This window comes from Micromys minutus (assembly GCF_963924665.1).
Source record: "Micromys minutus genome assembly, chromosome: 27".
NCBI lineage: Eukaryota > Metazoa > Chordata > Mammalia > Rodentia > Muridae > Micromys > Micromys minutus.
In genome coordinates, this window is record NC_137962.1 from 32944197 (window position 1) to 32966009 (window position 21813).

The following is a 21813-nucleotide window of genomic DNA, read 5'->3' on the forward strand; positions in this document are numbered from 1 at the left end:
TACAGGCTCCTCACAGGCCTAGAAGGTATAGTCAAGGGATACTGCCTTTAAGAAATAGGTGCCCAGCAGTTTGCCAAGGACTCCAGAACCAGTACCCACAGTGTTGCTAAAGGCTAGAGAACACAGGCAGAAGCAATGGGGCAGAGATCAAGTATGGGGCTCAAACTCCACACACCAAGTATTAGAATACTTACCAAGATACAATGACTATTCCCAGAACCAAGAGCATGTATGACCTATCATGTGCCTTGTAACCCTGAGTATGTGCTGCTCCAGACAGAGAAAGGCTGCCTGCTTTTTCACATAGATAGCTTCAACTCAGAAGCCAGCTAGTAGAATGTAGTCCAGTGAGCTTCCCAGTGGGCTGCAGCATTGTTGTCTAGAGCCTCCCGAGCCTCCCAAGGTGCAGGCTCACCTGAATGCCATCCAGCAGCTTGCTCATGCACCAGTAGGTGTCAGCCTCAATGTTGCGAAGCACCTCTGCAGGCACACTGGAGACATCAACCTTGTCCACGTCCTCCTGGTCTGTGCAGAACCAAGTATGGAAGATACAAGAAGCAATCAAACATGTGAAATAAACAAACAGGGAACCCGGCCATGCGCATGCATGCCAGCCTCCCTCTACCACATTTTGATTAGGCTGAATAAATGGCTCATGAGACCCACACCTCATCACTTAATGGTTCTCAACTTTAATACCTAATTAGTTGCAGTTAATTAATATTCTGAATCTATTCTGATCAATTAGCATAATTAATATATTATAAATTATTACTTCTCAGACAGTTCATATTCTAGAAAGAGAAAACCTACCATACATTGCTAAACACTAACAGAACTGAAGGTTCCACCATCAGAGTTTTTGAAAATCTGTTTCTAATAATTTTACATATTCATTTGGTAGTAATTCCTCTGGAATATGGTTTCTGAAGTAGAGCATTCTAAACTGTTCTGGGTAAATATTTCTGCTACTATCTAATGCCCCAGAAGGCAGAAGCACAGATGAGCTTCAGAGAAGACAGTGGTGTTCAAAATAGTTTCCTTCTGAAAGTAGAGAAAACAGATGCCTAATTGAAATGGTTCATCAGATATTTGAGCAAACTCATCTTGGACCCCGAGAAGGACTATTACCTGGGAAAATGCTCATACACAGTTTAGAAATTGACCACTCATTTTATCATTTTCTTATTTTCATTTTATTTGTAAACACATGTGCATCTTTATAAAGAAAATGTTCTTTAAGAAGAAAACATTTTAGCCCACAGCCATTTTGAAAGTCTAGGCCAAGCCTAGCAATGTTAACAATACTGCTAACAATTATCAAGAGCTTATCATTTTCTGGACACGCCCACTCAGGTGACCTGCCACAACTCTGTTCCCATGGTCAGCCTCTCTAACACCCTATGGCATGCACAGAAACAACAACAGAGCAGAAATAAACAGCCTAGGATTGAGGAATCCCACAAAGGACTTGGGACCTGAGTCAGGCCTTTAGCCACCCAACCATTCCTAGCCATCACCCCTTCCTAACTGCTCCCCACAAAGGGCCTGGGCCAAGGCCCACCAGCTTTCTAACCATCCTCAGTGATAACTTCCTCTCCAGCACTTGCATGGCTCCTGGCACATGTCAAGATGAACACACTGCCCTCCTAGTTCTTTGTGTATAACAGAGACCAGGAAGGTAATGAGAAAGAGCTGTCACATCAAAGTTCCTGGGTATAAGCTGAGGGGCAGGCAGGCTCTTTGTGCTGACCTACAGAGTCTGGAGATGGTGACAAGCTACACACAACCAGTAGGGCCCAGCCCTTTGGCCCCAGCTCACTCCTTACCTACAGTGATACTGGGTCTGCAAGAAATGGTGCTAGTGCCCCAGTTCTCTCCATGGCACTGTGTAGGTTTGGGGTTTTCTTTTTAAAATGTGACATAATTCACACTATAAAATCTACTCTTTAATGAGTAAAAGCAGGACCTTTGCCATACCTACATACTGCAAGCACATGTGCAAGTCTATGTAAAGAGCTTGTGAGATTACTACCATGAACTTCAAGGTATTTTCCTTACCCCAGTTAGAATCCCTCTACCCCTTTGGGAGTCACCCCTTCCTACCCTCTTCCCAGTTCCTGGCAGTATCCATCAACTCCTGTCTACATCCGTGCCTATTCTGGAGGCCTCATAGGGAGGAGCCCACTCCTTGTGGCCTTCAGGGTGTGTGTGTACTGAAGACTGAGCAGGACTTGTTTTCTATAAGCTGGCAAATAGTGGATTGTATAGATTATGGGGTGAAAGACATAGCAGGTGCTAGACTGATACTTTTTATAGGACTATAGACCAAGTCCTGGGCAGAAAGCTAGACAGGATAGACAGTCACCCCAAGAGGCTAACTTATTAAATGAAAACATATGTCCAGAGACCAGAACAGCCAGGTACCAGAAAACCAGAGCTGCAGTCAGAGACTAAGACCCTGTGTGAAGGATGCTTTTGCTCATGTCACACTGGACCCAAAGAATCCACAACCCTAAGAGACACAATTGGTCATCAACTTTCCCCCTTCCCTTGAATACAGGCCAGACTGACGGGCATGGCTGTGGTACCTCATCTGACTCTCCTGAGTTGTCTTGTGACAGTCATACACCCCTGTAGCTTTGTCCCTTACTGACCTGCAGGGATGCAAGAATGCTTTCCTCATAGTCAGTCCTCTGGGGCCCACTCCTTAAAATGTCTGATCTTGGAAAGCCAACATTTGATCTGAACACACCCTTTAGTGAATACATTCAGTTACTTGTGAGAAAGGTGTTCTCTCCCTGGTCCCTTGGGCTACAGATGCTCTGAGGTGACAGATGCAATAGGGAAAGCACCATAGCCTGCCTCACATCCAGTCCCGACCAGTGTCCCTTTCCCAGTGAATTGAATGGGAAAAAAAAAATGAATCAAGAATGCATATGTGGGTATGAATTGTCTCCTCCTGCTCCCTGGGAAAAACTCTTCAGCAGAATTGATTCCCATCCTGTGAGCCTCGGAGCAAGTATGATTTTATTTTCCAGTCTCAAGGCATTGAATCAACAACCACATTCAGAGGACATCTTTTGAGATGTTTTCCATTGACATACCCTTTTCAAGGGCTTTCCAAGCACAGAGGCATTTCCTCAGGCATAATCAAATGTAAACACCAAGAAGGGACCTCTTGGACCTCCGGTTCACAGAAGCAGCCGGGCTAGCACAGCCTGGGCCTACATAAAACAGGCACTATGTGGGGCAGGCAGAAGCCTCAATATTTCTTAGTCTGTTTAGCCAGCCTATTATTTTATCCAAGGAAATGTCAGCAGCCTATTCTGGGTGTCATTTCTCACAGCAGGTCATTTGTTACTCTTCAGTGTAACGAAGTAATGGCATTTAACTCCAAAGAAGCCCTGTGCCAAATTTATCTTCTAAACGCCAAGAGGATTGTGCTTACCCTTACTGTTAGGGAATAAATACCCTAGCCCTTACAGCAGCCATATGTACTGTGGATAGGCAAGAATGGAGACCTAGGGCACATCCAGGCTGTGGGTACAGATTTGGAACCCAGTGCAGACTGCCAAGACCACTCAGAAAGGTCACCCCCAAAGAGAACAGGATACTGACCATCCCAGGAGACATGGCCTGGGCAGCACCATAGGCAAGAGCAGGTGACATGACTCCCCCTCCTGTCTACTAGAATTGATAAAGAACCAATCAGAAGACAAGGAAAGGGGTGGGGAGTCCTCTCAGGCAAGACCATCAAACTCCAAATGATACATTCTCCAGAGTGTATATGTATCAGAAAGATATGTCTGCCTAGCGAAGAAGGGCAAAAGGTCAAGCTGGAGGGAACTGGAGAGGGGGCAACAGGCAAGCCCCGTGGGTGGGGGCTGAATAAACTATGGATGGAATGCCATAGCTAGGGAGCTTGCACTGGTGTGGAAGGGTCTAGCTCCACAACCAGTACATGTCCCAGCTGACACTATCCTACCAAGAGGAGAGGTCACCATCATGTCAGTGGGGGAGGGGGGATGCTTCAGCTAAGATGATAAGAAAGACAATGTCAACATTGAGGAATCCCAAGCAAGCCTAGAATCCTGACGAAGAAACATATTTCAGAAGGAAAAGCTACCAACACAGAGGTAAAGACAGGAGAGAAAGGCTGACCTGGACAGTAGCCAGCTGTAGGGCAGGGCCTACGTGAAAATGTTCTAGTCAACTCAGGGCCAGCTCGGTGCCAAGACTATCCCTGAGGGTTCAGTGAGCACTGTTTCCTCCACGTGCTGTCTAGGAGCAAGTGGCAACTGTGGTGGAAGGTAGATGATGCACAGTGTGTCCCTGGACTCTGAGAAGGAAGTCATAGCCAGCCTTAGCTCAGGACTCTACCCAGGGACCATGATTAGGGCTGAGTACTTCAGAAACTCTCCAAGCAACTTTTGAACAAATTATTAAGTCTTTTTCATCTGAAACACGACAGGAGTCTAGCTCCTGTTCTTCCCTTCAAATATAAACTAGACTGGAAACAGGTGTGCAGTCACTGCTTGGGAGTGTACCACCCCTCTAACCCCAAAATCTCAACACCTTTCTCCATTCAGGACCCGAACCCTGAGCCTTGTTACCTCGGAAACAAAGGACACTCAGTGCAGCCAGAATGTTAACTGGGGTTCACAAAGTACTTCAGGGAACCTGGAGGAAGCAGAAGTGTCTCCTGCAGCCAGGCACAAGCTCTGCAGTCCCAAGAGGATCCCAAGGGAACACTAAGTCACAGAATGAAGCACAGACATAAGATTTGAGGCCATCTGACTTCTTAGACCATGGAAAGGTTGAGGGGATGAGCTAAATGAGCAGCTCTGAAAAATGCTTGCTATGTTACTAGGTACAAAGTCAATCTGAAAAATCACATCATGTGGTCAACAATTCTATTTGCACTGCAGGTATCACCAGGAGGCCCACGGCTCACGAGGATACAGGGAGCTGGGCCACTCTTGCTTCTCTGCAAAAGGGTCCGAGTACAATGGAAGAAAGAGTCTCACAGAGAACAGGAGAGATGCTGCTACGAGAGCCATCTCAACAGCTCAGCTCTCCCCAGGGCTGCTGAGGACAGCATGACTGGGACACGTGCAAGCCCTGTCGTCAGAACCAGGTGAAGCATGCTACGGGCGTTCAGTGCACAGGGTTGGTGCTAAAAGGACGGGACAGCATGAGGAAAAGTCCTAACCATCCCAAAAGTCTTCCCTGATGTGAGTGTAGACAGAAAGGTGCAGGGGACGGGAAGCAGGTGGTAAGAGGTGGGTGGACAGATAGTAGAAACAGTCTAAGTGACTTAGACAGGAGGCAGGCACGGGTATTTAATTGTGGCTTTGCAATATAAAAATGCTATGTTAGAGAAGCGAAGAATGAAATTTCTGCCCATCTTTCCACACCCAGAAACAAAGAGGAGCAGGAGGTGAGACAGGCTCAAAATGAAGAACAGTGCAGTGACAAGGGCTGCCTACCGAGGACATCTGCCACCTGCTAACCACTGAGTCTTTTTTCTGAATTTGTGCTGGAGCCTGTTTGCATACACTCAACCCACTTAGTGGAAGAGCACCTATTAGGGCACAGTGGCAACCTACAGGGAAGTGATGCACTCAGGACAAGGTCTAGGAAATTTCAGCTCCTAATATGAATCCTGGGCATTCCCTCCACCTTTCACCTGCCTCTCTGATACACTGTAGCCTCTGGCCCAGGCACAGAAAAGAGGAGCTCCTGAAAGAGCTAACTGAACCAACTTACACAGTCACAACTTTAGAAAGTAGGACTTAGTGAGTAGAAACTGTCAGTAAAACATTCAGCACATGAGCTGTCACCCAGGCAAAGGACTAAACTGAACCCATGACATCATCCCAAGTTAAGGGCTCCTGGGTGAGGAGGCCTCCAGAGGTGACATCAGGATTTGAAATGGCAGAGGTACCTGAGTACTGGAATTCTGCCTTGTAATATTAAGGCAGTGAGTAGATTTCTTTCATAACAACTCACGTAACAGAGGGTGGTGACTGGAAAGGAGGAAAATGACTCCAGTTTATCCTCTTGCCAAAGGATCCTTCGACACTGGTACAGATGTCTAGTATGCCAGGCTGTAAAGTAAAGAGCCAGCACCTGGCAGAGAGCAAGCTCCTGGTAGTAGGAAGGAGGGAGAGGCTGTTGTCATGACGACACTAATCACCTATGCTGCACAAACCCTGCAATAAACCTCTTCACATAATTAGGAGCTTAACTGGTAATCAAAAATATTCTGTTCTTTATAAGCAAGCTGGAATTGCTCTATGGATCTAATCTTCACATTTCCCAACTTGGGAGTTTTAAATTTGAAACCCTGACACTTCGGTGATGGAGATTGTGCCACTTAATTACGCAGATTTGGGTTCTGTTGTGGAGAAAGGGTCCTGCTTTGGTGAGGGTAGCGTCACAACTCCAGACTATAAATTCACAAAACTCTGCTTCAGCAAAAACAACTAACACTGTGATCAAATTGGTTCTGCAGTGGGAATGTTTAATTCTAATATAAATAATGTTCAATTCAAGGTTATAGAAGAAACCTCAGCCACTGTTCCCTCTCTACTCCACAGCTGAAAACTTCAGCCACCACCTGCAAGGCCATAGCACAAACCTAGGATTGGAGACGGGCGTGAACAGACAAGAAACACAAAATAAGGGTGAAATGGGTGAGCCAGCACATATCTAAGACCAACAAGCGGTTCAGTGGCCTGGGAGAGAGTCCCGGGTGATGAGAATCAGCAGCCCCTTCCCACAGCAACACAGTTCCCTCCCTAACCCCCACCCTCCATGCCTACTGAGCCCTTATCAATGGCACAGAACACTCAAGCAGGAAACCAAGACTCAGGAAGAGGGTGGACCTGCGATGCAGGATGCTGGTGGGGATGTAAGCACAGAAAGAAAGGCACATCCTGGGCCTGCGATGTCCCTTTCATCCTTTCCAAACACTGCACGCTTACTGCACCTGGCTTCACAACACCACTGTGAGTGGGCATTTTTGTTCACAGAAAAACTACTCGATAAAGCAGTAACTGGTTCTATCGCAAGCTTGAAGCACTAACAAGAAACTGGAGTGGGAAGGGAGAGGGTGAAGCAAGAGCATCTTTAATGTCTAAAAAAGAAAACTGCTCCTTTGCTGCCCTCTGGACTCAGTGTTTACTTGTTTCTCATTGTACAGATGCCTGCCAATTTAAAAAGAAAGAGAGACAGAGACAGAGAGAGAGACAGACAGACAGACAGACAGACAGACAAACGGGAGAAAGTAAATGGGACAGAGACAGAGTGTGGGGGTGTCTGTCTGGTGTAGATGCCTGCCCATACTAAGTTCATGTTGGTAGGAAGAAAGGTGATGTTGAGATGGGCCAGACTCATAGAGCTTGGGACAGTGGCTCTGGGCTGACCCTCGTAAATCCCTATGATCACAGAGACACTGAAAGTTGAGGTGGCCATAGGACGGGATAAAGAAAGATGCCAAGACCCTAAGGTAGGTAAGGGCCATTGAGCAATGTCCCTAGCAGCACAAATAAATATGATCCACTATAGTCAGAAATTGTACAGGGGGCAGGTCAAATTCCACAGCCACAAGCCCCACCACAAAGGACAGAAAGCAGCCTGCAGATGCCATAAGCCCTATCTCCCATCTATGCCTTCCTGGCACTGACCCTCAACACAGAAGAACACCTCAAAGTCTGTGTCTCTAGCACCTACAGCACAGAGCAGATGCTCATTAAATGCCTGACGAGGGAATAAACAGACTTCCTTCAAAGAGCTTGTGGTCTAGGAGGAATGACTAATTATAAACATAATGAGAAAAACTTCTCCTTGAGGACTGAGAACTAGGCGCCAGCCCAGTTTCTCAGCTACAGACAACATACAGGCTATTACTGAGCTGACGGCAGTGCGTCAGAACTCTCACTTGAGTATGCCAATGACAGCGCGAACAACACTACAGTAAAAGGGAACTCTCTCAAACTGAAGGAAGCAAGCATTTTTCCCAGCATGCCCTCTTAAGTCGCCTTTGCCACCTCCTCAAGAAGACTCAGTTCTCTCACAGGATGGAGAATAATTTGGCTATTCTGAAAGTCTCAAAAAGCTACAGTTGTTAAAAAGCTAAGTTTGCCTTTGAAAATTATAGGCGCACTTTCTTAGGAAAGCAGGGTGCTCATATGTCCCTGGGGCTAGTCTCAGAAAGGAGGATTTCAACCCCAACCCTGTTCTTCCTGATACAGGACAGCAGAAAATCCACTGACCTTATGGGTCATTAGCCACAAGATGCTCAGCTGACACCAGGCTCGGCACTCTGGCACCTCACAGGATGCCTGCCTGAATGTAGTATTAGGAGATTTGGGTTCCTCCTTATTCCTTAATGAGAAAAGGCATCTTGGACTTTCAGCTAAGATCTTCTTTCTGATGCTATATTCCAATTAGGAGACTGTGCAGACATCGCCTCTCAGCAGTGGGAACCTTATGGAAACCAAACTTTCTGAGGATACAAATTGATCATAAACCAGTCCACTAAACTGATTAATCTCTATCTAATTAAGGCAAAAGTAACTGCAGGTCTTCATATCAATCAGCAAAACATCCCTGGTTCAGATTGTGAATAAAACAGCAGAGAAAATAAAGGACCAAAAGAAGACCAGCAACCCAGGCTGTTCATCCTGAATCTGTGGCCAGTGAGCCCCACAAGGTCTGTTACATTTACCCCACACCAGGGGCTCTTCCACTGGGACAAAATTCACCTCAGTGGGTTGTTTGGGGGCCACTCTTGTGACAAACAAGAATTCAGTGCAGGCTCTGGTAAAGTTGTGTGGCTTAACCACAAGCCCTGGGGACAGGTCAGGAAGGGGGAAAGGGGGAACAAGGCTACTGTATCATGTAAAAACTCTTAAGTGCTTGTAAGAGGGAAAGTCCAACGAATTTATTACAGGCCAACGGCTCATAACAATAATCTACAAAGAGTTACTTCTCAGTAAGAAATACATGGCAGTAGGCCACCTGAGAATAAAGACACCCTCAAACAGCTTTGTAGGAAAGAAGCCAGCTAAAACCATGAAGTAAAACCAACTGATCCATAAGACATACTGCTCACCCACACTGGGAGGTTCATTTCCGGTAAAATGGTGCCTGCCCAATCCAAGGAATAAGAAGCAGACTTTTAGAACCCACAAGGCCAGCTCCAAAAATAGTACTCAGCCCTAAGAGAATCAAGAAGACTTTGTGGGGAGGGGCTAACAAAATCCACTGAGATCTTCCAGAGAGAGTATCAGGGCACAGGCTGGCAGGAAGGATCAAAGGACCATCCACCACGGTAGAGAAATCAGCTCGCAGCAGAAGCGTGAAGCAGCTGGCCACAGGGCATCCAGGGTCAGAAGAGAGCAGTGAATACTTGCTGGTGCTCAGCCCCCTTTCTGCAGGCTTCCCTGCCCAGAGAAGGGTGTCAGCTTCTGTAGGCAGGGCTTCCTGCCTCAATTAACATAATCAAGACAATGCTCTTGAGCACTCCCAGGTGATTGTAGAGTCTGCTGAACTGACAGTTAACACTGACCATCACAAATACTAACATGCAAGAGTCCAAGCCCTCAGTGGAGTAAAATGACCAGGCACTTTTTCAAAATCAGCCCAGAAGAAGCCTGAGTCACTCAAAATGCTACCTACAAGGAGAAATTAGCCACCATATGGGTGCTAGCAACCAAACCCAAGTTCTCTGCAGTAACAACAAATGCTTTAAACTCCTGACCCACCTCTCTGGACTCACATCCTACTATTATAAGGAATGTCGCACAAGGCATCTTTTCTGCACAGAGATGCCAGAAGCAATAAAGACAATCACCTCAGTTACGGGTAGAAAAGCAGGCCATGCTGGGGCTCCTGACACAGGTTGGCTAGAGGCAGGCTCAGATTTACAGGCTGCCAGCATGGAGTGAAACTGGCTCCCTGAAGACTGCTCCTCAACCTGGCCCTCTCTCCCTTTGTCCCTTTATAACAGCATTCATTAGTAAGTCAGGATCTACATGTTTGTATTTCCCCCTGCCAGAGGCTCTCCCTGGCTATGGCTAGTTCCTATAGACATCTGCATCTGGCTCTCCTTTCACAGCAAGCACTGGTCTAGCTCAGCACCTCAAAGGTCTCAGGAATGCTGCAGCCACACACCTAAAGGGAAAAGCTGTCTCATTATCTTTCTCTGCAAAGTAACCCATCACAGTACACAGTCACGATATTACCTAACATGCAACCTCCACAAATCACCTCTGTCAAGTTAGGACATTGGTGGCCATGCATGGTGGTGCACACCTAAAATCCCATTACCTGAGGCTAAGGCAGGTGGATCTAGACCTTGAGATCATGCTGGCCTACAGAGTGAATTCTAGTCTGACTTAGGCTATATGGAGAGGCATTATTTTTTTAAAAAAGGGGGTGGGGGTGGAGGAGGAGATGGAGATAGGGAAGAAGTAATGGCATTTATCCTACCTCCCATCTCTTAGGACTCACAGTGATTCCTTAGTTCATGGCCTTGGAAGGTCTACTGACACATGTCAAAACCTGGTGCCTCAATTACCTGGGGTGAGCACAAGGCCACTAAGAGAAGACCTATGAAAAATGTGGTCTATCAACCAAATTATAAAGAGAAGTTTTCTTCTCCCTCATGTTTGTGTTAAATGAACAAAGTGCAGAATTTGGGGTGTGGGCCTGGAAAGCTTCAAGCCACATAGAAATTAGCATACATTAATGAGACAGGAGTCTGGCTTGTAAGGCCTCTGTGCTTGTTCCAAGTGTGTATCAACTCTAAGGATAGGTCAATCAATGTGATGTGAGATATGCAGAAACCTGAATGTAGAGGCAGACAGACATACCTTATCATCTAAGCTGTTGGGGTTTTAGTGGGTGAGCATGAGAAGGAACCCCAGTGTTAATCCACAGCCAGAACTCACAATGAATGTAGGGCATAATTTTAAAAGGAACTTGGAAACATCCTTGACATTCATTTGTCATGTTCCATGACATTGTCAGTGGATTTCCAAAACCTAGATTGTCATAAATTAGTATAATGAATATCTATGTTTATTCAAAAGCAGTTAAGAAATTAGGATCAACACTAAAGCTAAGTGAGATTAAAAAGGTTAACTATCAGAATGAATGCAAGTTATCTAAAAACCAAGGGCAAAGACCTGAACACCCTTGACCCCCAATCTCCAAATCTAAGAGCTCCTGGTCCTTAGACTTCAGAGTACCATGCCAGCAATCAAAATATTTAACTCCAGAGAGTTCTTGGGGGTTTCACTTATAAGGTGTTCTACCTAAAACATCTGTGGAAAAACTGCAAACCCTAAGTACTGACATCTGGCCCTCTGGCCCCAGAACTTCAGATAGTAACAATCAACTTCTACCCATATGTTCTAGGAAGGTCTTAATGAAAGACTTTTTGTGACAGGAAGCCTGGCCAAAAGCTTTTGTTTCTCATCTTTAAGAAAATTCATTCTTTTAAAAGTTGACTGGGAATCTTGTTCTGTGCTGTGTTCAGGTGGTGTTGACAAGCTAGATGGCCTAGACCTGTCCACTGTATGTCAATTTGAGGGTCTTTGAGTCAAGCATCAAAAGGATGCAAAGGATAACGCAATTTCTAAATTGGGTCTGACACTGTGACTCACACTAAGGTTTGACAGCAGTACACATCAGGTTGGTGCCAGGTTTCAAACAGACTCAGGGGCTCCTCCGTTGGAGGCTGGAAAAGAAACTCTGTAAATTGGAGGGTCAGCTTGGACTTGTGGCCTTGCCTTGATTCATCATTAGTGGGCAATCCCTCTGTGAGATTCTCCATCCTGAGCAAAAACAAGTCTGAGTCTTTGACACAATCCCCCACTACACCAAGGAATTAGAACCATATTTTGGGCAGAAGTCAATAGGAGCCTGTTGATGAAAATGGAGGCAGCTTTCAGGGAGATAGCCAAGGAGGGAATGCTGAAACAGCCAAATGGAACAGGTCCGCTCAAAGGACTGAGAAGCCAGAGAGCATCAAAGGAAACATACATAAGCTAACAGGATCAGTGTCCTCCAGAAAAGCAGTCCAGGCTGACACTCAAAGAGATAGTGAATACAAACCATGTCCCAAAAAAAAAAAAAAAAAAAAAAAAGAATTCTGCTACCAAGAATGAACTGGTTTCGCCAGACTGCTAGGAAAAGGCAACCAGACTGCTTCCTGGTTCCTTGGTTACTTTGAGCAGGGGACTCAGGAAAGCAGCTGGACAGGCCACCACTACATCAGCACCAGCCATTCTAAACACATGAGAAACACCTTCGTGCGATTACAGAACAATGCAGCTGTTTGCTGTGATGCACGGCCAAATGCTTCAACAGCTTACACCATAGTCCCTGTCAGTTAGGGAACCAAACCTTTCCTCTATATATACACGTGCTGCTGAGGAGCTAGAACGTGCTTTCAGTTGTAAGCATTCATATCTCCTACTTTGTAACATCAACACCTATATCTCAAGCAATATTTGAGACATGCATTTTCCCCCACCAACCTAAGAAGTTATTTGTAAAGACAATCACACTGGTATGAAAGCCAGGGCAATGAGAACCAGCAATGAGGCTTCTGAATCTAAATTTGGGGTAAGCCAAAATTAATAAACCACTTCAATGATAAATCAAAAACCGTAATTAGTATTTTAATTTTTTTATACATAATAGACCACGTAACACTAGACTGAATATTATATTGCCACCACATAATTACACCACAACATGCTATACAGCCCATCCTCAACACTGTTATTAGACTCATAAAATATGCTTCCAGAATGAGAAAAAATAGCTGTCAAGAACCGCATCTTATTATTCAACTATTAAACTTTCTTAATCATCAATCAGTTTAATTGCTCCTGACATGGGTTATAAATAACAGTTTGTGGTTCAATAAAATACCACCAGGGGTAACCCCTTCACTTCCAACGCTGATCAAATTTTCTTCTTGGATATTCAGGGATAATTTTATCTGGGATTCAGTCATTTCTATTTCACCTGCTTTTAGCATTTTGAAACATGTTTGCTAATGTATACAAAATCTGTTATGACGTGGCTATATAAATTACACAGCACTATCTCCCATTAGATCCTAGCATGCAGACAATCCAGTTCACTGTAGCTCTCATGAGGTGAGACATTAGTGCTTCCCAGTGTTCAGAGCTGGTGACTGTCCACCCTCCAGTTCAGTCAGCAGGGTCCTTAGTTCTACTGCAACCCATAGATGGAGCTGCATCAAACATGGGCAACCAAGAGTTGTCCTTCCCAAAGACCTTACATTGGAGGGACAGAAGACAAAGCAAGCGCTGGAACAAAAAGGAGGGCTCAACTTCTGACTATGTCATCACGCTCCATCAGCCACAGCCTTTCTGTATGAGCCAGTGCTCACCTCTCTCTGCCCTGCTACCACAGAGCTACAACAACCCACAGAGGGGTCTCACTAGATGCCACTCAATGCACCATACAGCCCCTCCTGTCCTCTGTGAGAATGCACACTGCTAAAATTATGGAAGTGGGATTGGGCGTGGGCCTGCAAGGCCTGGGAGTTATGTGCAGTGGAGTCACAGACATCAGAGAGAGACGGGAATAAGAATCACACACCCAGGGAGGCAGGATGGATGGAAGGAGGCTCAGAGCAGGCTACTGCCAGAGATGAAAAACCCTCCTCTGGTTGAAGAAGGGAGCCAATGTCCATATGCACCCTGCCATGCATCACGGTTCTTAGCCGTGCCCTCAATCATCAAGAGCCTCACAGGCTCTACAGGAACCTAGCACCTAGCACAATGTCCCACCCATCATAGGCACATGAAGACATGAGGCAGAAAACAGAGTTCATGCAGCCGTTACTCAGGGCTTTACAGTTTGCAAATGCTCCCTGTCACACAAGGTCTTTGAAGTATCTATTCTTGGTGATATGGATGAGACTAAGGAATGGAGACAAGTTGAACAGGGTCCATACTCTGATTTCAGCCTCAAATAGGAAGTCAGGTAGGAACAGGCAGTCAGGCTAATAAGGCATTGGTTCTGCAGCCAAGGAAGTTTAGGAGCCCACAGGGAAGAGGAAAAGGGACAGGGCACTAAGAGGCCTGCTGTGGCCATGGCTCTTAGTATAAAGTGGGGAACCTGTGCCCTCTGACCTGCAGAATCAATGCAACAGACAAGACTGGAGCAACAACCAAGAAAAACTTCCAGGGACCACCAAACTGCTCACACTGCTAGTGTCGCGTGTCTCCATCTGAAGCCACAGAAAACATCGAGGCAGTCAGTCACACTCCCCTATTCCAAGGTAAAAAGGCATTCAGCAAGGCACTGGCCTGTGCTCCTCTGCCTTCTGGTCCACTGGACTCAGCTGCCATGAGCTTGCAGAGAGTTCAAACTTAATGCAGGAGCTTCCACAGCCCAGCTCACCACCTTCTCTACCCAGCTTCCTAACTTAGGAACTGTAAGGCGGCACCTGCTCCCCTCCGGGATTTCTGAAGGAGACACGCAGGAAATGGTCCACTTACCAAAGCCTGACAAAAGTCAACATCTGGCAAATAGGAAGAAAGGTATCAACTGGTTTCTGAGGACTCCCGCTGAATTGCAATCTAAGTGAGTAAAAGTAATGCTGACAGCAGACTTCCAATGGGAAGTCTCATGCCGCAAACAAGGAAGAACATTCTTAAACACTGAGAAACTGTGGAAACACTGGAAACAGAATCTTACGCCTAGTGAAAATGTGTTTTAAACATAGCCATTTTTCTTGCAAACATGCATTATGATACAATAAACTAAAGGGGGTTGGGGAGCGCTGGCTGGCCTAGAACTCACCACGCAGACTAGGCTAGCCTGGATCACCCTATTGTACACCATGCTAGTCTCAAACTCAGAGCTCTGCCGGACTCGGTTCTGGGATTAAAGCATGTGCCATCACATCCAGAGTGAGTTCCTGAAGTAGACAGACAGACAGTATGACGGAGGTCAGCAGGGCCTGAGAGCCAACTGAAAGGCTCTCAAAGACCACACTGAAAGAATCGTGAGCAAATCAAAGAATGTAATACTGGACTATAACCAAAATCCTAAAATATTCTGCAATCCCTGTTAAGACAAATGATTAGGGACGGGGCACACATGTGAAAGATAGGCAGACCTCCCATGCAGAAATCCAAACACCAATACAGACCCCTAGAGAAGTAGAGAACAGCAACAATTCCCTTAGATAAAGCCTGGACAATGACTCCATCCAAAGGCCAGGATGTGAGGCAGGAGCATAGGGGCAACTGAAAAGCAATTATCCCAAGCCTGGGATCACAATCACCATCAACAGTACTGAGGCAATGTTGACAGCATGCAGCCTTGATCCCATATGATAAAATCATGCTTATTTCTCTGTTCTTCTCCCAGAAGCCCATTACCCTAGTCTATCTATAAGAAAAACACCACAAAAAAAAACAAATCCAGAATGATGTACAAAGGTCTAGCAAGCATGGCCAACTTCACTGTGTGGGGACAGGTCCTAAGCCAGGGCTGAAAAGGAACAAATGGAAACCTCTTTGCAGAAGGGTGGGATGTGAACAGCATCACAAGATGTCTCTGGGAGAAAATGGATACTCCTGCTTACTGTGCCCAGCCCAGAAAGCAGAGTCAGAGTGTGATCAAACCAGAGTTGGTATCATTGGTGCCCAATGACACGGTACTAGGGAAGGGAGAGATATGAAGCTGGTTCAAAGACAGAATTCAGAAGAGACTGTGGAACACAGACTGGGACCTGAGCCCAATGTGTAAGGCAAGGTCTTTGCTGTCTCCACATAGTAGGTGGATGCAGCAATCAGAGAAGAGAGCACAGGCTTATCCCCTGATATAGGGTATGTGACCTATGTCTCTAGGTGTTGGCCAGGAGCCAAGTGAGGTAGGGAGGGGTACTTCTATAAAAGTAACAAACACCCAGTCTCATCTCAGACTGACTCCTACCCTTACCATAACTGCTCCAAGATATGATTCCAAAGAGACAAGAGTAGTGAGTAGACCTATCTGTCCTGCACCTGTGACACAGATAGAGTGTGCTTTCACCAGGACTGGGGACAAAACAAAAGCCACTACCTGCACAGTAAAGCTGTGCATTTGAGCCATCTGCTTCAAGCAGCTCAAACTTCATTGGTTATAAATCAGGTTTATGAATTTTGTATGGATCTGAAGGAAAAAAGCCATCCGTCACTGCTGAGATGCTTGTCCACTTCCTGCCTCACTGTAGCTGGACAGCAAGCACAAGGACTTGTCCCTAATGACGCATTATCACCAAATCAAACTCCAAGGCATGGAAGGCAGTGGCACCCAACCTGGAATGAAAGACAGCCTTGTCAATGTAGACTTCCAATCTGTCCTTCAGTACCACTGGACTGCCCATATATTTTCAATACTTAGTGCCTGAGGCAAAACTGCACAACCTTCATTACTCTTTGGAAATACATAATACATGAATCATGCATCCAGTTGCAAAGGCCCAAAGTTAGACTGTGTAGCCCAGCCTCAGAAATGCACTGGTATGGAGACTGTTCTTCCAAAGTGATTCTGTATTTTATTGGCAAACTGGTACATTATTGTTGTAATAATGATTTAAATATAAATACCATCAGAGCTATAACCATAATGCACGTAACTTTATTTCAAAGACTTCCTAGCACTCACATCTCAGTCATTAACCTCCCCTGAGCAGAGAAGCTGCTGGTGCTGTGCTCTGCAGATGCTGAGTCCACTGCAGAGACAAAGCAAGTAGACAGATGAGGGCTGGGAAGCTGCTGGCGACTCCCCACCCCACACACAGGTGCATGTAGACATGGGTACAGATGCAGCCCCATGCCTCTTAGAGCTATGCCATGCCTATATCTTAACAGGGAACACAAGCACAAACACTTTGAAAAAGTTTCTCTAAAGAGGAACAATGCAAAGCCTGTTGGCAAACTGGAGCAAAGGCAGAGCCGGCAGGGATGGGCTCTGGTGCTTCTGTTGTTCTGGTTCCCTAGGCTTTACACACACAAGCACATGAAAGGCACAAGGACAGTAAAGGCCCTCCCCTCTCCTTCCTTCTCCTCCCTTCCAGCAGCATGGTCCCCCACTTTCCACTCCTCTCTTCTCAGGAAGGTCTGCGGCAACTACACTGATCCAGATGCTGCCATCGCCCTTCTCTGTGGGTCCTCAGATGTCACTGTACCCAAACTAGAAATGATGCCCAGCCAGCTTGGAGACTGCTGACAACTAGCTCTGCACTTGGGCCTGAAAAGAAGATTCAGGAAGCCACAGCCTCCAGCTGGCTGCCTGGAGGAGAGTGCCACACTTCACAGTAGACACAAAGACCTGGAAGGACAGTGGCCAGATCAACCTCTCCCATGTTTCGTTTGACAGAAAGGGCAGCGTTACAGGGTCAGGACACACAGCACATCTAAGCCTAAGCTTAGTCTTCCAACAGCCACACCTCTCTCAGGAACGCCCACCCTTCTCTCCTGCATGGCGCATCGATGGAAGCACCTCCGAAGCCTCCTTCTCTTCCCTAGTGCCTTTTTCATTCTCTTCTTTTCCTCCTGCTCTTCCACCCACTGCCCAGTCCATCAACAAATCCTTTGGCCCCATCTCAACGTAAGCGGACATCCCCCTCTTCCTCATCAACCCCTAACTCCAAACCCCCAGCACCGGCTGCCCATCTAGATTAGCACAATGGCCTAACTGGTCTCCGTGAGTCTGACTAGCTTCTTCTCGAACCGACTCTCAGCACATTTCCCAGATAGCCCTTTACAAATGAAGTTACAATGACCAATGTCCTACTATTGCCTTCTCTGCCTATAGATCTGTCCCCTGCCCAAGCAGTACAGTCTCCCCTGATGGGCTTGCTCCAACCACAGGAGTAGAGCCCCTCCTCATCACTGTGATATCAGGCCTCCTCCAGCTCTGTGCACGCTTCTCTACTTGTGGGGAACCACAGACAAGCTCGGATCAACCCAATCACACATCACCACCTTCCTCGCCTCTGTAACCCTTCTTCTCACTCAGTCTGCCTAATGCTACCTCTTCTCTCTTATAACACATTTTAACACAATGCATCTTTAAATACGTGTTTAGTTGCCACCAGAAGAATAAATGTTTGAGTGTAGAGAGGGGCAGTAAGCATGCATGGCATGAGAGGGACAAGGCACAAATCTGCTAAGCAGAAACCAGATAAGATACTCCCAAGAAACTATGTCCTACTACAAAGTAAGTGACAACTGTCAGGAACTGTCCCAGCCACTTGAAACACCTACTGCAGCCCACCCTGCCCCTGTCCCCAAACCACAGCACAGCAGGTGAAGTACAAGGAAGGTAAATGTGGTTTCTCCACCTCCTTACCTCCTCAATGGGTGACCCAAGGCCAAGAGTAGCCAAGCTCCCTCCTCCAGCTAACACCTCCCCTCTGGATGGTCTAAAAAACAGCCCTCCTCAGGGTTCAGTTTCCTCTGTGGAAATGAGAGGATCACCCACAGGTTTGTAACCTCCTGTCACTCAGACCCTGCCCCACAGTATCCTGCCATGCTGTTCAGGGCTATGCCAGGGTCTGAATGAGCCTTGAAGCTACACCTGTCTGAGGGCAGTTCCAAGGACATGCTCAAAAGTCAGAGCATCAGAGGAGCTACACATATTACAGGAGTCAAAGGGGCAGGGATGCCTCCTGTGCTGTGCCCAGCACATACGGCTGCATTTGCACAGGGCATGGAGCATGCCTCAAGTGGATTTCTAAGTGTGCTAACACATTTATGTGTCAGTGTAGCATGGCCACAGGAGGGAAGTGACACACATGGAGAATCATACTACTCATCTGCTTCAGGTTCTGAACTATGCCACCTCTTTCTTCTTAAAAGGTTGTGACTTCCTCCTCCTGAGCCAAAGATCACTGTGCCTACATCAGCGGTGTCCCAAGCTAACAAGAGCGAAAGCTACCACTACAGAACAAAGGACACTAGCTCCCAAGAGGAGCCAGAGGCACCATGCTCTGCAGAGGAGGGGGGCCTGTCCCATGGAGGCCAGGCCCATAAGACAACCAAAGGGAGTGGAGTCTCACACCTAGAGCTAAAGTGAGTCTTTACTGGAGCATACCCAGGAGTGCATGAAACAACTGCTGCTGTTTGCTAGTGAAGTCTGCTCTGGGGTAGAACTAGCAAGAGGAGAAATGAGTGAGGAGTACATCTGTCAGTTTAACAACAGAAGAAACACTCTGGACTGGTTGAGCAGCAGTGACTTCTTGTCTCTTGTTCACCTAAATGCTTCCATTTGATGGCATGCAGGTTGTTTTGTCCTCAGTGTGCTCTGACAATCTCTCTTGTTCATCTCTAACGCTCCAGCCCTCTGTCCTTGTGGACCTCCAAAGGCATGTTTCCTAGACAACACAGCACAGCTCAGAACACCTCATTTATGCAAGTGTACAAAGAGCATCCTTCTCTCAGTCACGGCTGGCATTAAAAGGCACGTTTATCAGGTGAGAGCAGGAGTCTAAAAGCATCTCTTTGGAGAAGAAAAAGCTCAACACACCGGTCCTCCAAGTGAGCAACACAATGGAAGGGGCAGCAGACTCTCCCAAAAAGACAGCCAAGCTGTAAGCAGATAGACACAGAGAGGGTAGGTGACCTCATTTCCTGCATGCCACCTGGACCAAGAAAATGGAACAATCATACCAGTCAAGGCCAGAGCTCCCATTCAAAGAACACCAGAAATGTGCAACGGACAGACAGACAGCTGAACAGGAAATAATGACAGGCAGACAATAGCTTCCACACACTGTACATTTACAGGCCTGAACCTCTCTGTCCTATCTGCAGGGACTCAAGTCCCTTCATTGCATAAAATCTGAGAACAATTCAAAACCATTTATAGCAGATGGAAAAGCCCAAGTGGAAAAGTTTGCTTTTAAAATAACAGTATGCTCCCAGTGGCGATGGCTCAGCACTGGGAAAACTGAGGTGGGCAGAGGACAAAGAGTCCAAGGCCAGCTTTAACTGAGTAGCAAATTCTAGGTCAGCCCAAGCCACCTTATAAGACCTTGTTTCAAAAAGGGGGGAAGTACATTTTAAGTTAAAAGGTTCTTAAATAAATCTAATCATTATGAAATAAAACTGCTATATAAAAATAATAAGCGCACAAAACACAGTCAACATTATTAGTCACCAAACAATACAAATTAAAACTACAATTAAATAGCACTTTGTATCCACCAGGATGACTAAAATGGAAAAACAAACAAACAAACAAGCAAACAAACCTAGTAACCAGAGCTGACAAGAATGTGGTTAAATAAGAGTATCGTGTTACCACCAAGACTGTAAAATGCCACAAGAACAAGGGTTTGGTTAGTACGGAATCCCCTCACGACCAGTCATTCCACTCAAGAAGTGAAATCACACCACTGTAAAGCATCACAGGTGAAACCGTCCCAGTGCCCACCCACTGAGAAATGGCTGGCAAGTCCTCATCACTGAAGAACACCTGTTATCGAAAGGATGCTGCTGGCATGTGCTGCCCAGGGATAGGTCCAGAAGCATAAGATGCACAAAAGCAGCCAATCAGGAAAGGTCACACAGTGAGTGACTAAGCATATGGGGTGGGCAAATCCAGACACAGATGTGATGAAAGATGGGTGGTGGCCAGAGCCTGGGAAGGGTGCACAGTCAGAGCATCATGTCTCTGTGGGAGGTAAAGCAGGCCAGTGAGGATGGCCAAAGGCTGATGGGACAAGTCCCTAAAAGTTTTTCAAGTCACCATTCCAGGTATTCCAGCTTGGCCATCTAGAAACACTCACAGCTAAAAGACTAGCCTGCTCCCTGCCTCAGTTTCTAAATTCTGCTCCTACAGACAGAATTTAGGAATTCTACAGTCTTCTGACCCAGCTAAGCACACTCCAGCCAGCGCAGCACCTCACGGCTCTGAAGGGAGATGGGGTTCATTAATTACAGGGAGATGGATGCCGCAGAGAGCCTGGGAGCAGCAGCCAGAAGTGAAGCATGCAGTTCCCTCCAGAGAACATCTCTCCCCTCCTAATTACATTAATTGCAATTAACTCTCCCCTCCTTCACAATTCTTCCACTCTGACACCTGCCCAGGCCTCTGGCTCCAGTTCAGCGCCATCTTAGCTACCAGAGGTCCTCAAGCTCATTTCCATGGAGTCCTGGAAGTGCAGAGCTTCCGCCTTGCAGTTTTGGGTGAGTACACCTTGGCAAGCCTTCTCTAGATTCACCAGTGACCCAACACCTAGTCTTCAGAGCAAATTAACATTCTCATTCTCAGCCTGAAAGAAAGTCACTGATGACAGACAGACACTTCATGTTTTCCTCATAATTCATTCACCCTAAAGGAAAAGTTTCATAAGTAATTAAATTGATTTTCCTTCCTATTTGGGACACAGATCTATTAGGAACAGTAAAGTAATGGAAAGCCTGTTTTTCCATGAGAATCCCTTTGGGAGGCTGGCAATCTTCGTGTTCCAGCAAGAAGCACGTCCTGGGATGCAGTAGAGGGAGCCTCAGTGGACAGGGAGCCAAGCGCACATCATCTCTCTTCCTAACTGACATGTGCTGTATACATTACATTCAGGAGGGGGTCACGGGTACTTTCTGGATCTAGAAAGGCTCTTAAATATTAATGCAGTTTGAATCTTTCTTGAATACTGTTCAATGCTTATTACTTAGGCAAAATCTCAGACATCTGATATCACTGGCATCGCTAAGCAGCCGTGAACGCGTGGCCAAACTAGCCACTTCTAATTAT

The 21813-nt window shown here is 46.3% G+C and overlaps 1 protein-coding gene across 1 annotated transcript in view; it reads right to left on the minus strand.

Annotated features, from left to right (window-relative positions):
• The window catches only part of TBC1D22A (TBC1 domain family member 22A), a 269910-nt gene that overhangs the window by 139289 nt on the left and 108808 nt on the right, over positions 1–21813 (minus strand). Inside the window, exon 9 of the mRNA XM_080938816.1 lies at positions 416–525. Coding sequence (XP_080794942.1) covers positions 416–525 — 110 coding nt within the window. The remainder of the gene's footprint in view (positions 1–415; positions 526–21813) is intronic.